The 16,160-nt window shown below is 36.0% G+C and overlaps 2 protein-coding genes across 3 annotated transcripts; both read right to left on the reverse strand.

The window, feature by feature from the left end:
- Positions 1-4,421: 4,421 nt before the first annotated feature.
- On the reverse strand, positions 4,422-7,036 carry LOC113308769 (metal tolerance protein 4-like). The gene is made up of 7 exons (XM_026557232.1): positions 6,658-7,036; positions 6,178-6,353; positions 5,756-5,954; positions 5,313-5,491; positions 5,064-5,214; positions 4,844-4,977; positions 4,422-4,758 (listed from the first exon to the last, which is right to left on the reverse strand). The coding sequence occupies exons 1-7, from the start codon at positions 6,872-6,874 to the stop codon at positions 4,576-4,578; spliced, it is 1,239 nt and encodes a 412-aa protein (XP_026413017.1). The 5' UTR covers positions 6,875-7,036; the 3' UTR covers positions 4,422-4,575.
- A 1,923-nt stretch (positions 7,037-8,959) lies between these two features.
- LOC113308779 (probable protein kinase At2g41970) lies at positions 8,960-14,399 on the reverse strand. Of its 2 annotated transcripts, none has more exons than XM_026557239.1 (8): positions 14,271-14,399; positions 13,782-13,918; positions 12,438-12,694; positions 12,221-12,347; positions 11,852-12,125; positions 11,462-11,594; positions 9,688-9,774; positions 8,960-9,482 (listed from the first exon to the last, which is right to left on the reverse strand). In XM_026557239.1, exons 2-8 carry the CDS (start codon positions 13,855-13,857, stop codon positions 9,357-9,359), a joined length of 1,080 nt encoding a protein of 359 aa, XP_026413024.1. In that variant the 5' UTR covers positions 13,858-13,918; positions 14,271-14,399; the 3' UTR covers positions 8,960-9,356. The 2 variants fall into 2 exon arrangements, with proteins under 2 accessions (XP_026413024.1, XP_026413023.1); XM_026557238.1 differs by having other exon boundaries at positions 13,767-13,918.
- Between the last annotated feature and the right edge of the window lie 1,761 nt (positions 14,400-16,160).

The raw sequence follows: 16,160 nt of genomic DNA on the forward strand, positions 1-16,160 counted from the left end.
TCTCACACCGATTAAGGTACAGTCGCGTTCCTTACGCCTCTATAACCACGCCGGATTCCACGCACTTGATTCCCTTAGCTAATCTCACCCACAACTAAGAGTTGCTACGACCCAAAGTCAAAGACTTATAAACAAATCTGTCTCCCACAGATATGTATATTCTTTATTCGGTTTTTGTTCCGTCTTTTGATAAATCAAGGTGAATAGGAACCAATTGATAATCCGGTTTTATACTCGCGAAGAATCTTCATTTGATGAGTTAACCGAAGTTAGCCATATGAACACTTTTGACTTAACCACATTCGTCTAACACTTGTAGATCAAATATGATGATCAATCAATCATGAAAGATAATCGAATGAATCTAATTGTATTCCAAATAGAGTTGTTCAATTGTTCACTATCTCATAGAAATATATATGAACAAATTGAAACAAAATCGGATTGATTTGTAATCGTACAAAATACTTATACAAGAATCAATTCATGAACATTAACCCACGGTTTGCAAAGATTACATTCCTTAATTCATAAACGTTTTAGTTCACGAGTATGAGAATCATACTTCACGATTTTAGAACTTAACCATTGTGTTCGCAAACCAGGTACGCAAACAGCAGCTCTGGACCTTGGCATGTCCAGCCGTTCGCAAACCAGGTGTGCGAAAAGCCGTCCCGAACCCAACTCAGGTAGAACCGTTCGCATACTAGGTATGCATACCGTGTTGTATCCAGACATGGTTAATTATTCTAAATTCCCATTTTAATCATTGAAACATCCTTAGAAGACGAAAATGGATGTCACACATACCATTAGCTTCAAGTAATTTTCAAGTGATCGAATGATCCATACGAAACTTTCCAAGTCGACATCAAATGATTGTCTCACACAAATCATGTAAGATGTTTCAAGGAAATTTTCACATGATCATCTTTTGACTTAATATTTAGTTTCCAACAAATAAATTGTCTCTAACTAAACTCGTCAAGAATAATGATGAACATAGTTAAAGCAAAAAGCTTCCAACACATATTTCAAGAAATAGATATGCGAGATAAACTCATCTCGAAATATCAAATTTGTATAATGTAAAAGTCTATATAGCTATAAGATTTAGTCTCATTAGAAAATAAAATAAAATAGACTTCTGAGAGATAGACAATTTTTAGTCTCTACACACCTTTTGTTGATGAAGTACCTTCAAGATCTCTTCAGTAGATCTTCGTCTTCAATCGATGAACACCGTGAAGTCTAAAGCTCAACTACACACTATATCCTAATCCGAGACATAGTTATAAGTAGACTAGAAATCAAGTATAGTTTTGATCAACTAAACTTGACAAACAAGCTTGAGATAGCAACGCTTGCGAGTTCAACCGAGCAGTGCTCTAACAAAGTCAAAGTAATTATGCATTGGATCTTCAAATTCTCACAACTTCAATTTCAGAGGATTAAGTAGAGATTGGATTTATATTTCACTTTTGAAATCTTTTGTACATTCATGTCGTTAGCTTAATTGGTTGATGTTCTTTTCTAGTCTTGATAATCAAGATATATAAATACACTTCTTGAGTGGATATGGTATACTCAACCAAAACCTTCCATCGAACATGGTTCTTCACTCTTGAAGAATCGCTGTGATATACTATACATTAGGTAAACCTGAATACGTGATATTTTTTCCCGTAAGTAAAAACTAAACCCTAACGGAAAGAGTATTAGAGACGACTGAATATTAAGTGAGCTAAACACAGATTTAAGTACCACATCATCAAAGTATATGCCTTTGGATGTAAACAATTTTACGGTTACAAAATTTTGTTAGGGGATCCTGACCGAACTTAACTAATTATAATTAACCACTAAACATGATTAATGCATTAGAAATTAGTTAAAGACATGGATAGGGGGTGACTCTGATTTAATATTTAAATTCCTATTTTATCTTATTATCATATCCCGCAGTTAATTTCCATATCGCCCAATTGCAGCGTTCTAGATAAACCATATATATAGTCGTTATTCTAGTGAATTTACGAGGTTTAGATAAACCAGTAGATTTTAGGATATCTCCGTGAAGATCAACTAATTTCTATCAATTCTACCCTATTTATTCTATTTTGATTCCGCTGTAAAATTTTGTCAAGTTTAACGCTTCTATCTGCATCAACGTTGTTGACCTTGTGGTCAGTTAGATCCGTCTAGGAAATTTGAGATTATAGCTTGTATGTCATTTGTAATCATAGATCTCAACTCTTCTTTAAACTCAGGTGTTGGATGTCTATGAAGGAATTCAATGTTTAGATTAAAAAGCTTCATTAGTCTTGGTTAACTCGTTCTGGTTGTTAATAACTTCCTTCTATAACTGTGGTAACTCATTGATCCACTTGATCAAACCGTTTAGAGCAGCTCTATTAACCATGGAAGTCTCTCAGGATGAGGGCTTTGATACCACTTGTAGTGATCTACACCACAAATGTATTCAGATCTACTCTAAGATAAGGGAAACAGAAGAAGATTATGGATGAGAAGGGAAAGATAAAAGAAGAAGGAGACGAAGAGTGGATGAATATCAAGGCTGAGAGGAGGATAAGGTTTTGCTTTGATGATTCATAACCACAACTACAGTATGCTGACACTCTTAGAGCATCTCCAATAGAGGGTGAATCTTTTTGTTTTTCATGACATGTAGGATTTTAGACCATCAATTAATATAAATCCATCTCCAATATGGTTGAATCCTACAAACTACTCCCTCCGTTACTTTTTAATAGGCAAGTTTCTATAAATAAATATTTCAAAAAATAGGCCAGTTTCCTAATTGGGAAAGTCAAATGTTACTTTAATTTTCTGGGACCACTTTTCTTTTAACTTCTTTTGATGACAAGTGTTATGTGGACCATTTCACTTATTTCTTTGGCTGACAAGTGTCATGGGGACCATTTCACTTCACTTCTTTTATTGACAAGTGTCTAGAGGACCACTTTCAATAATTAGTTCTCTTAATTTCTTTAATTTTCTCAAAAAAAGAAACTGGCCTATTAAAAAGTAACGGAGGGAATAGAAGGGATGAGAAAATAAATATGAAGGTGTTAAAAAAAGTCTTATTTACACCTTCACTTCCACCTCCATATCATATTTTCAATTATTTTATTTTGTAAAAATTAGTTAAAATAAAAATAAACAGTTAAGAATCCTAATTGGAAGTGCCAACCAAAGATGTGTACGGATAATTTTTTTAAAAAAGTTTAAGATTTTATCATACAAAATATTCTAAGAATTATTTAAACCCCTCACTATTGGAGATAATCTTTTAACCGTGGGATCCTATATATACTATATGTGTAAAATCTCCTAAATAAAAGTTTTAATTAGACTTCCACGAAAGATTTTTTACACCCACTATTAGAGATGCTCTTATACTCTCTCGTTCACGAACATGTGAAGAGAATAATCAAAAATAACACTAGTAAATGACTAACTAGGATAAGGGCTAACCAGACATAACAGGGGGTTGCCCTTAACAGAATAATACTAGGGGCCAATAGCTGGCCTATGGCATCCAGTTATCCTAAAATCTGAAAATGATTCAAGTATGACCAACCTTTACTTCATAGTGTCCGTGTTTTGTAATACTAGGCTTTAGACCCGTGCGTTGCACGGGCCTTAATATTTTGTAGAGAAAAATATATGTTGGTGCTATGGTTTTTAAGGGATCGAAAATTTGAAGCATGAAACAGAATAAATAGGTAATAAAAATACTCAAAATTATTGAGAAAAATAATACCATAATACCAAAAAATTAAGAAACCAAAAAAATCAAACAAGTTTTGAATAAGTAAAAAATAAGAAACTAAAAATCAAAATCTACCGAGGAAAGGAACAAACCCTAACTCATAACTGTTTGGAACCATAATACCCGTTGGTGAGTAATTCAAACCTGCAAAACCCAAACAGGTTTTGAATAAGTAAAAAATAAGAAACTAACAATCAAAGTATAATGAGAAAAGAAACAAATCCTAACTCGTACCTGTTTGGAACTGATAGACCCTTTAACTGCAAAATCAAATATCTTCAGCACATCCAAGTGAAAATCAGAATATATCTTTAGAATAGAGATAAAACGGAGAGAAGAAACAAAAAAAGAGAAGGAAGAACAGAGAGAAGAAGCGGAAAGAAAAAGTGAAGAGCAGTAGTGGTTGTTTCTCTTTTGGTTTCGTGAAATTGATATTCAGGGTTTAGTAGAAAATCGAGACGGTAAAAAAAACAGAGGTGGGTCGAAAATATCAAAAAATTGGTGGTGTGAAAAAACGGAAAATTTCTATTGGCTGAAATATATCCCGGTGGGGCCAGAAGCTCTCAGAAGAGAACTTTGTTCAGCTTTTAACCACAACAGAGGAAAATCACCCGAAATCATATTATTAATACGGTGGTCTCCGAATGGGTTCTTTCTTTATTGAGTAAAGTTAAAGTTACACAAAGATATGAGTTACTGTTACACTTGCACATGTAATTCTTGACTAATTCACAACATACGAGCTTGATTAATTCACAACTTACGCGCCTCATCATCAATTAACGAGGACTGCTATCGGGTAGCCTACTAGGAACAGAGTGCTCTGGCTTATGATCGCACTCAAAGTCAAGATGGACAAACGCTCGTTCAACTTCAGGCAGTTCCTCAATTTTGATTTGTAATGACTCTCCAATAGCATGAGCTTCTTTCAATGGTAAATCCTCTGGCAACTCAATATCAACCTGTGAATTATTTCAAAAGGCTTTAAACTTAGCATCAAGCTATGTATGCACATTTTTGTTATACTAATACATTTAAGTTACTAACCTCTACAAAGTAAAGAACGCCAAACGTGTAGGCTCGGACGGTGTCAACACGTTTGATTTGAGGGTGATGCCTAATGACGAGATATGTCAATTTTTGCAACATTTCGGGTGGTGCTGTTTGTCCCACCAATGACACTGTAGTTTTCAAGATCAGACTTGGTATAATAAACTGAATAGATAACATATGAGGTCATGACAAAAAAAGAAAATCAATAGTGTACCTGCATTTTCCATAACAGTTCTAGACCAATTTGTGATAGTGTATATTGCAAGAATAAGAGCACCAACAGGGTCAATCCACCAATAAAACTTATCACCAAGGACAGCAGCAACTAAACCGACTATATTTGTAACCACGTCAAAATAGTGATCCTGGATAGTGAACATAAATGCGAAATTAGAAAAAGTTTATTTTCAGTGTTACAGACAAGCAGTGATAAATTCAGGGAGTGGTAAGTAGTTAAGTAAACCTCTGCATAAGCACGGACGATTTGGTTTCCCGAACTTCTACAATAAAACCATAGGATAAGTTTTACGGCAGTTGCAGACAACATAATCGAGTATAACCACACCAATTGTTCTGAGTTCATATGTATTGATGGTTCATTTTTTATTAGTTGCTCTACTGCTTGAATCAATACTTGAAACCCTGTAAACATTGTGAAATTAAGAAATCACTATGCCATTTTAGGTGAATAATAATAATCGCATCTGTGAACACATGAATGTTTCAGCGTTAATCTTTGCTGAGTAATGTGTTGTGGACTTTAGCATAATCGAAGTGTATGTTATGCTGGACAATAGATGTCCACATGTGTCTGTTGTAGTAGGTAAAATGTAGACATCTAATGTCCTAATACAAGAGACATAACAGATGAAAAACCAACACTTTGTAAGAGTAGAATATACGTACCAAGAGTAGCCATTATAGCAGCAAAAACAATAATTCCAACTGGTTGTACTCGCAATTTTCCAATTGGATATTTGTAAATATTTATGTTTTTCATTGATACATGCGTGAACCAAAGAATACCCCCAGCCATTAGATCTAGCAATGAGTCTAGAGTTGAAGCAGCAATAGCTAAGGATCCACTTCTTATTGTTGCAAATATCTACAGTTCATAATATAGGTTAGTATTTGTTGACAACCTTGATTCAGACTTATGAGGGCATTGGAAGTGGCCTAATATTAGATATGGTGACTTATGAGGAGCAGCAATCGCACAGTTGAACGACACAACTAACCCAATAGGCCGGCCATAAAGTTAGTTTACCAGTATCATAGTAGCTGACATACCACAAGGACATTGAAAGAAATAGGAGTAGTGAGATCACCTTAAATGCTAGCAAGATCATATTTGCATAATTGGAGATCATCATAGCCTTTTCGTGTTGGTGCTCTTCCGCATTATGGTGATCCTCATCATCACTACTGTTTGATATGCCAATAGAATCAACTTCTTCGAATGACCTCAAAGTAGCAAATTGTCTCTCATAATAATCCTTCTCTCCTGCAAAGCCAAGTGCCAGCAGAACTTTTGAGTTTCATAAATGAGAGAACATAGAAGGTCAAGTGGAATCATTAGGTCAAATGGAATTCTTTTGAACAAAAGGTTTACATGCATAATCTTGTAAATGCCAACTGAATAAGAGCATACAATCAAAATCTAAAAAGTTAAAACCTTAATTATATCCTTAGTACAGATAATTTAATCACTTCTAAATTAAGCCGCAACCATCAAAATGAATCATATTGGCTTGAACTAATTAAAAAAAAAAATCACATCGGGATTCTTAAAAGGATTAAAGCCGTACCTTCAATGAGACCAAGAGTTTTAGAGATATCGATGTTAAAAGGGGTCTCAGGATCAACACCAGACCTGACTTTATGGGGCAATTTAGATACAAAATCCCTTCCAAGTGAATTCACGGAATCACGCCTAATGAGTAATTTTCCTCCTCCTGTAATTATAGATTCTACCCCTGTTTCCACCAACAATGGCGTTTTAGCTTCCCCGTTAACTCTCTCCATTCCTCAAAAACACGAACTTCTTCTCAAGAAAACTATCCAAGAAGGATCAATCAACTCAGGTGAAGAACTAACTCCATTAGCTGTAAACCAAGCAAATGAAAAAAGAAAAAAACAGAAAGGGAAATGACTCTTAACTGAATCGTGCAGTAGGAGGTATGTATAGCATATGTTATGTTGTGTTGCCGAAGGTTTAATTTGAATAATCATTATAGATGGTGACGTATTATTATTAACCGATCAGTTTCAAGCCTTACAAATTTGACTTGGTCAGTTTTGTTTTTTCACAGCCAATTACGGAATAGACAACAACTGTACTTGCCATGACTCTCTCGTGATGCCTGAAATGCCATTGAACAAGGCCGTAAAGAGGGGCTTTCTATTGATGACTGGGGAGGGGACCAAAAATTTTCCTTGATATCTGACGGGTCTTAGTCGGATTTTGATGTATGCTGCTTCTGTCTAGAGCTTAAACTGTTGCACAATACTTGCTTCTTCAATCATTGCAGACTGGTGTTTCACTAGGTGGTCTATCTTCAATTGCTCTTGGGTGCAATTTGATTCTATGGGTCACCATGTTCAAGCTAGAATTATTGCAGGTAGAAGAGAAAAAAACATGCAAGTCATTGATGCTAAAAGTCTTACAACACGTTTGTTTTTTCCTCTATATAGTTAGAGTGTTCTATATAGAGGTTTACCTCTATATCTATATAAATATCACTATATAATCTCTCTTAAAATCATGTTTGTTTGACCACTATCTAATAACTCTATATTGTGTACCCAATTTTATATATTTCTCATTTTACCCTTATAATATTCAAAAAATCCATGAATATCCATTACAACCAAAGATGTTCAAAAATTCCAAAAGGAAAAAAATGTATTAGAAAATACAACCAAAGATGTTCACTTTTTCTGAAACGGAGCGAAAGTATAACATTTTTCTGAAACGGGGTAAAAATATCATTTTTTCTGAAACGGATCAAAAATATCACTTTATCTGAAACGGGCGAAAGTATCACTTTATCTGAAACGGGCGAAAGTATCACTTTATCTGAAACGGGCGAAAGTATCACTTTTTCTGAAACGGAAAAAAAAATCACCTTTTCTGAAACACGGCAAAAATCACTTTTTCTGAAACGGGGCAAAAACATAACTTTTTCTGAAACAGAACGAAAATATCACTTTTTCTGAAACGGGACAAAAATTTCACTTTTTCTGAAACAGGGCAAAAATATCACTTTTTCTGAAACATGGAAAAAATCACTTTTTCTGAAACGGAGCAAAATTATCACTTTTTCTGAAACGGCGCGAAAGTATCACTTTTTCTGAAACGGCGTGAAAGTATCACTTTTTCTGAAACGGGGGAAGTATCACTTTTTCTGAAACGGGGCTAAAGTGTCACTTTTTCTGCAACAGAGCAAAATATCATTTTTTTCTGAAACAACGCGAAAATATCCCTTTTTCTGAAACGGGCGAAAGTATCATTTTTCTTGAAACATGTAAAATTTTAGATTTTAAATTAAGGAATTATTTTTGGACATTATAAGTTTGTTCGAGGATATATTAGTCATTTGAAGTTTTAATAGAGGTAGAGGGTCAAAGATAGTACCTCATTGGTGCTATTTGATTTCCTCTATATAGATAGAGATTTGCCTCTATTTTTGTAGAGGTAGTGGAAAAAACAAACACCAAATAAATGGGACCCACCACTATATAGAGACTAATAGAGGTTAGCCTCTACATACAGGAAAAAACAAACATGATGTTAGTATATCTTTCTCTGGCATTCTCTTGTTGCATTGTTCAGGCGTAACATGTCTAGATGTTGTGAATCACGGGACTCGGTCACTGATTGGAATTAAGTATTTGGGTTCTATAGTTGAATATCATGGATGATTACATACCCTAACGGCAAATTATTAGTTTATATTTGGAGGAAGTTTCGCGTATGCTGTCGCCGACAGAGATGGTGTAACCAACTCTTCTGCATATGATTTTTTAAAGCTGCAAGATTTCAACTGAATATGAGGAATCTCAAGAGAGACTATTTCAAGTTGCAGCACACAGAGAAAAAACAAGAAAGAACAAAATGAAAAACAACTGAACTAAAAAAAGAACTTTGTTTCCCTTCAAGGGTTAACTTTACAATCAGATGTTCTGCATACATTCCAAAACAGCACATCAGCTAACACTAGTATAATGAATACAAAAACATTCAACTCTTGAACAAACCATGATCTATGGTACTAAGAAAATCTATCATCCCATCCGTATTCGTATATTATGAGTTGTACCTAAGAGACTTCTTCTCTTAAGACACTAAGAGCAACATTTTTTTTTCTTTCTTATTTCTATTACAAACAGTTAAGCAAATAACTGCTATTCTTTCTCAAAGATATCTAAATCAAGAGAGAACCGAATGTGACAATTGAGGATATAGAACATAAAAAGAACCCAAAGGGGAGCAGTGATTATGAGTTTACATGTTGGGATCAGGTCCAGCTGGTTTTGAGGCCAGAAGAGGTTGGAGAGCTTTAACAACAATTGTCATATTTGGTCGAAAATCTGACTCGTATTGAACACACAATGCTGCAACTGCTGCCATCTGATTCAGACAACATAAACATGAAAAACCAATCAAAATAAGAAATGTGAAAGACAAATTTTCTCAAAACAACATTTCTTACATGCTTATCGTCGTGCACTACAACACGAAGAAGCCACATGCTATCCATTAGTATATAGATCAGAAAGACAAACTAATCCTACAAAAACCTAATATGTATAAGATAGAGGCAAGACTGAATGACCTTGGCGATCGCCTTTGGTGGGTAGTTGTTGTTTAGCTTTGGGTCTACACACTGCTTAACCTTGTCCTCACTCAATCTTGGAGTTGCCTGTATTAATTGACAAATCAGAACTAGCATTAATCAGCATATACCAAATATATAAAGTATGAAAAGTGCACAGGTTAATCAGAACCAATTGCCGTTTTTTATAGAACTTAACTGGAATAATGTCACATTTCATTTGGTTTTCACAGGCAGTTTATGTAGTAGCAATATTATTTTGTTCATAACCTCGAGCAACCTTCTGAAGGATTACAAGAATGAAGTTTTCAACTTTTCTTACACAAAGGAAACCTAAAAATATGCAGAAATCTGCTCCATGATCCATCTAATGATAGATTATGAATACAAATGTAGCAAATCACCTATGGAACGCGCCGAGTAGATTCTTTCTTGTCCCAGTGGGCTCAACCGAAATGGGATTCATAACACAGTAACCAGCAGTAGTGGAAGAAGAGCCTTCACCGCTACCGCTGGGATCTCTCCCACGATGATGAACCCTTCTATAACCATTATTTGTACCCATACCAACATGCCTTCTCTTCTCCATTTCCTGTCGTTCGGCTCTTCTAAGATTTTCCTTCCTTAGTACTGAACTACTCAACTTTCCCCTACCCATTCGTTTAGTAGTAACAGGTTGCGGAATAGCGTCAAGACCCATCAGTTTTGCAACAACACCAGGTTTACACCAAATCACACTTTCTCCAGCTATAGTTGAAGGTAACAAGCTAATATTCCTCTCAAAATCTATGTCAAATCCATCTCTACAAATCCTACTCATCCCTCTCACTCTAATACTGTTACTAATACTACTACTACTACCACAAACCGATTTTCGACGACATTCCAAGCCTCCTAAACCGGGTCTAAAGTTAGACCTTCCGTCCAATGAAAACCGCGGGTACTGATTTAACGCATTTCTAGCCGATCTTAGTACATCAGAGTTGTTTACACAAGACATTCTACGTCTATAGTCGCCGTACTCATCCAATTTTGCTTTCCTAGCAGCAGCTTCTTCTATCTCTAGTTGTAATATCATTTCTTCTAGTGTTGGTGACCTACTACTACTTGCTACATTGTTCATATTAGTCGTAAAAGTATTACAACTGTTGTTATCTAATAAGAAAGGAGGACTGTGGTTTGTGACTGATAAATTTGATGGTGGGGTTGTCATGAAGTGATGTTGATGATAGGGTTTGATTTTCTGGTTCAGGGTAGAAGTCGAACCGTCATCATTGCAGAAGTTTCTAAGACTTTTCTTCATCTTTGATCCTAATGAGTTCTTGAGAAGAAAGAAGGATAAATCCTTCATGGAGGATTTTGGGTAATTTTATATTATAAGCTTGGCATTCATAAAAAAATTGATGAATGAGATTTTAAAGCGTGGGAAGAAGATTAAAAGACCATTTTCATGAAGTAGTAGTGCTTTAAGGGTTGCACATCATGAATTGAACGTGAGTTTGAATTGAATGAGGAGCGGTTTACAACATATGACTCATTTATATCACTCACATGACTAGAGGCAGAAAGAAAAAAAAAAAAAAACTCCCTTCACAGGTTTCCCAATGCAATGGAATTTGGGTCGGTCTCAACAAAAAACAATATGTCAAGTGAATGTGGCTAAGGGGTTCGGTTTTAAACCAAGGAATGTCTTTCTATGGAAAATGAACAATGCTTGGGCTTGAAAGAAAAAGAAAAAAAAAACTGCTGAACAAATGATGGGTTGAACACGTACCCAAGTAACGAGACTCTGTTGTCCTTTAGGCATGGTATGATCGACTGGCTTTCTTCCTGTCAAGAGCTCAAGAAGAACAACACCAAAACTGTAAACATCACTCTTCAGGGTTAACTGCCCGGTCATGGCATACCTGGAAAATAAACAATGACATGTTAATGCGCAATGCCTCTTAAGAAAGCGATTATTCCTATCATGTAGTTTTTCTTAACTTCTTAAGCACAGAACCCACAATGTGATGAAGCAATTCTCCGGTCCAGAACAAGTTAACTGTTCTCCAAGCTCAGGTTTGTTAATTGGCGTAAATGTTTCTTCAATAATGATACTTCATGTGTATATTATTTGAGATATAACAACATGAAAGGTAAAACGATGTTAAGGTAAACGTACTCTGGAGCATGGTATCCAAAGGTTCCTAAGACACGAGTTGAATGTAAACGAGCTGCTGTATCTGGGGACTGGTTGGTCAGATTGAAATCAGCTATTTTTGCAGTAAAATCGTCAAACAGAAGAACATTACTAGACCGAATATCCCGATGAACTATTGAAGGTTGGACTCTTTCATGGAGGTACTCAAGACCTCTGGCAGCACCAAATGCAATTTTGACTCGTTGGGGCCAAGTGAGAACTGGACCAGGTTCTGCACCTTGTACTCCTTTCCTACCTATGCAAGAAAAAATAACCTTAATTTAGATCAAGTAAAAGCCTATAAAACTCAAAATATTTAAAGCTGGGTCAATCCAAGTATGGATAAATTACCATGTAAGATGTCATGTACTGTACCCATCGTTGCGTACTGATAAGCAAGGATACGATTATTGGCATCCAAACAGTATCCCAGCAACTCGACAAAGTGCTCGTGTTTTAGTCTAGAAACTGTTGATAACTGCATCGACACATGTTTGCATTTAAAACATCACATATGAATATAGCACAGAGAAGGATTGCTTCTGGAGACTTATACTATTTAAGTTACCTGGGATGCAAAATCAGAATCTGGTTCTTGTGATGTACTGGCATCTAGTTTTTTAATAGCAGCAACATCACCGGTAGGCAACTGTCCGTAGAAAACCCGTCCATATGACCCTTCTCCAATTAAAGACTTTTGTCCAAAATTGTTTGTAATTTTGTTCAAATCCTCCAAGGCCAGTGCTGGTATTTCTATAGGTAAGATCTTTGGAGGACCATTTACCCTGGTTGGTTGGGAATTTCTCTGTTGCCCTCTGTCATTCCCTAAAATAAAGAAATCCGGTGCATGGTTATACCCACCAAAAAGTAGAGTTTCGTGATAGATTACAAATCTGAATGAATCAACCAAGGAACTGATTCAATTTTTATCGCTAATAAACGTCTACCGCTGTGCCAAATGACTGCAAGATCCCTCAAAATCAGAGCTTACTCCCTGTTGAGTTTTCAATACCAGTCTACTTCAATTACATAAGCTAAACAGATACTTAAATTGCAATAATAGTTTAGCGGATATCACTCTACTGACGTCCTTTCTAATGTAAGACTGCAATTTTGGTTGAAACAACATCTAAACTTTGTTTTCGGTTTGAAAAGTTCAGCAGTTTTACATGGGCGTGGCAGGGTATGTTGACGCCAAGACGAGTGGTATCACATTATGAATATGTGTTGCTTTAAGAACTCATTTCTGATCCATAAGCCTCAACATTTGTGTTTCATTTGTTCTCTTGTGCTAGGCAACTTAACCGGGGGAGGCTCATATGAAGGATATGTGAGGGACTATCTTCGTTTAATGTTTGACATAATAGATAGAAGGTCTCTTCAGAGCTATGGTTTAAGTGACCGAATTAGATGGATAAATTTTTGATGGGGGCGTGGTGGACGAATGATATGTTGACACATATCTTTGATATTAATGAATTATGTTTCCAAAAATATAAAAGAAGTGTATTTTTGGAGAGAAAATTTGTTTTCTTAATTGGTGTTGGTATTTTTGGAAGCAGAATTCATGGAAATCAATTACATGTGTCAACATATCATTTGTCCCCTTCAAAAAACGCCCTCATCAAAAAAATTCTCGAATTAGATGATCGTGTGCATATTCTTAAGAATCTAGCACATACCTTCAGGTTCTGACAAATCAATTGATAATCTCTGTGTAAAAACTAGATATACCAAAGAAATTTAACAAAACAAATTAGTTTCCCGGAGGATCTCAATACCAAAGGTTAATGATGGAACACGAACTATTCTTAGATATTTCATTTTCATTTCTACTCTATGCTAATAAAAAACGAAATGAAGATTAGAAATATGTAATGAACTTTGAAAACCTTACCGTACTGATTCCCACCTTTTGGTGGCGCTGTGTACTGGTTATTAGCAGGGGGTCCATAGTTCTCCTCTTCTGTTCCCGCACAACATAACATACTGAAAACAGTACAGATATGAAACTCAGACGAGGTTCAGTTCACGTATCAAACACCAAACCTGTAACCAAAACAAAACAAAAAAAATTGTAAAAACTTAGTTGTTCATATGGACCATATCAAATTACGATAAATTAGCTAACCATTTCTACAGTACCCAAAATCATAGCTAAGAGAACAACCAAAAAAAAAAGTTAAAATTCACTTCAGAAGATATCAAACTCAAGGAAAAAAAAAAGTTCCCTTCTTTCTTACAATTGATCAAAAGCAAGATAATTGATCAACAATACACAACAAACTGGTAGATAATCTATTGATGAAATTAATCAAAACAAAAAAAATCTTCGAAAAATAGTTTGAAAAGGAGAGAATGAAATGATCAGCGATGGAAGAATAGGAATTTTGAGAAATACCTGACAGATTAGGATCGGATCAACACGGAGAGGAAGGCTTTCAGTTGGGCTTGATTGTTTAGGGGAAGGCAGGAATGAAAAAAGATGTCAATGAGTTCCGCGGGAAAGTAGTTTTTAAGGTCATAACCGTTTACTTACTTAACAACCATTTTTAAGAAACAGGTCAGCATTCAATCCCATTCTTCTCATCTCTCCGTGCAGCAACTCTTTACTTGTCTCCACGTTGCACGTACCTCCTACTACGAAACACAAAAAAGGAAAAAAAAAAAAAAAAAGTTTTGGACCCCAGCAAATGGGTCCTCGGCGGGGGATACTGCCTATGCTATAAGACGGCCCTGCCTAAAAGGTCTAGAGTAACGTCACATCGTTGTCATTTTCCCTTAAGTTATGATACGTATCTTTCATTTATCTTATTATTTTTTTTATTTTATAAAATGATTGTGATAAGCGACTTAGTATTTCCATACTAATTCAAGGTACTGACATGTGCAGAAGGATTAGGGTACAAGTGTATATGTCAGTTAATTAGTATTAGTTGTTTTACTAATTATTGATTTTGAACTTGGAAGTAAAGAGGACATTTCATTTCATTACTCAAGTTCTATATCTTTGTTACACAACCGCTCAAGGCTATTTATAGCCAAACTCAAAAATCACTCACACAATAAGGTGTTGCCACGACTCAAAACATGTGGCATCAAGTGGAGTCACTAGACAGTTTAATGTTAATCTAAGTGGATTAATCTTATCACTAAGTTGGGCGGGTCCCACGGAATAATGTGGTCAGCCACATTTTCAAATGCCAACAATACATTACACTCCCCCTTGGATGACCACAGTTGCAATAGTAAAGTTCTTCCGATTATTCTTAAGGCGAAAAAAAATGGTGGGCCACCCACAAGGCATGTTCACACAACACTGGTAGATTTAAAGTGATGATGGTCGTCACGAATTTTCTCCCGTCGCCGAAACCGTGTCAGGAAAACCATTTAGGAAAAAACCTGAACTTGGAGTGAGCTTGATCACCGCCATGAAATGCTTCCTCTGTCAAAGTTGCATCAGGAAAAACCATTTAGGATAAAACCCGAGCTTAGAAAGAGGGTGGTCGCCGCCACAAAATATTTTCTTTGATAGAATTTACGCCAGGAAAACCACTTGGGATAAAACCTTAGCGCCGAGAAATACTTCCACCATAAAAAATTGCGTTAGGAAAACCACTTGGGGACAAAACCTGAACGCTTGTGCCAGGAAAACCGCTTGGGACAAAACCTGGCCACCAAAATTCAGAATAATGCCGACGTCGAAGAGCATGTTGCCTCGTTAAAAACCTCGTCTAGAAAACACGTGGGACAAAACCATACCAAAGGAAAAGAGTACAACGGACGCCGCCCAATGACAGTGCTGGATACGTATATGCTGCCTCGTTAAAACCTTGGCAAGAAAAACCCCTCGGGACAAAACCTTGATGAAGGAAAAAGAGTACAGCGCGTTTAAGCTCAGCCAAAGATTCTACGAGTTTACTCCTCCTGAAGCATGACTTCTTAAAGCGGTTGGTGGTGTGGACATTTTACAGCCTTTAGAAAAACTGCTTTACTGAGTTCAATTTATGGAGGATTGACTGCCAGATTTTGCGCCGGGTGAACAATCGCCATTGTACACCTCGCATTTAAATCCTCCGCCCATTGCACACCAAATTCAGTTTTCCGCTTTAACTTCAGGCATAACAATGAAAGGCCTTTTGTAAACTCATAAATACCATAGAATCAATTTCAGCCTCTAAAAGTGTAACCTGCAAAAGAAAAGTTGAAAAAACAAGATAATGCATGCATTATATTCGTATATGGTACTTCTGGTCCATAAAGTATTATTTCGACATACGTATCAGATAGA

Source organism: Papaver somniferum, chromosome 9 (assembly GCF_003573695.1).
Source record: "Papaver somniferum cultivar HN1 chromosome 9, ASM357369v1, whole genome shotgun sequence".
Classification (NCBI taxonomy): domain Eukaryota; kingdom Viridiplantae; phylum Streptophyta; class Magnoliopsida; order Ranunculales; family Papaveraceae; genus Papaver; species Papaver somniferum.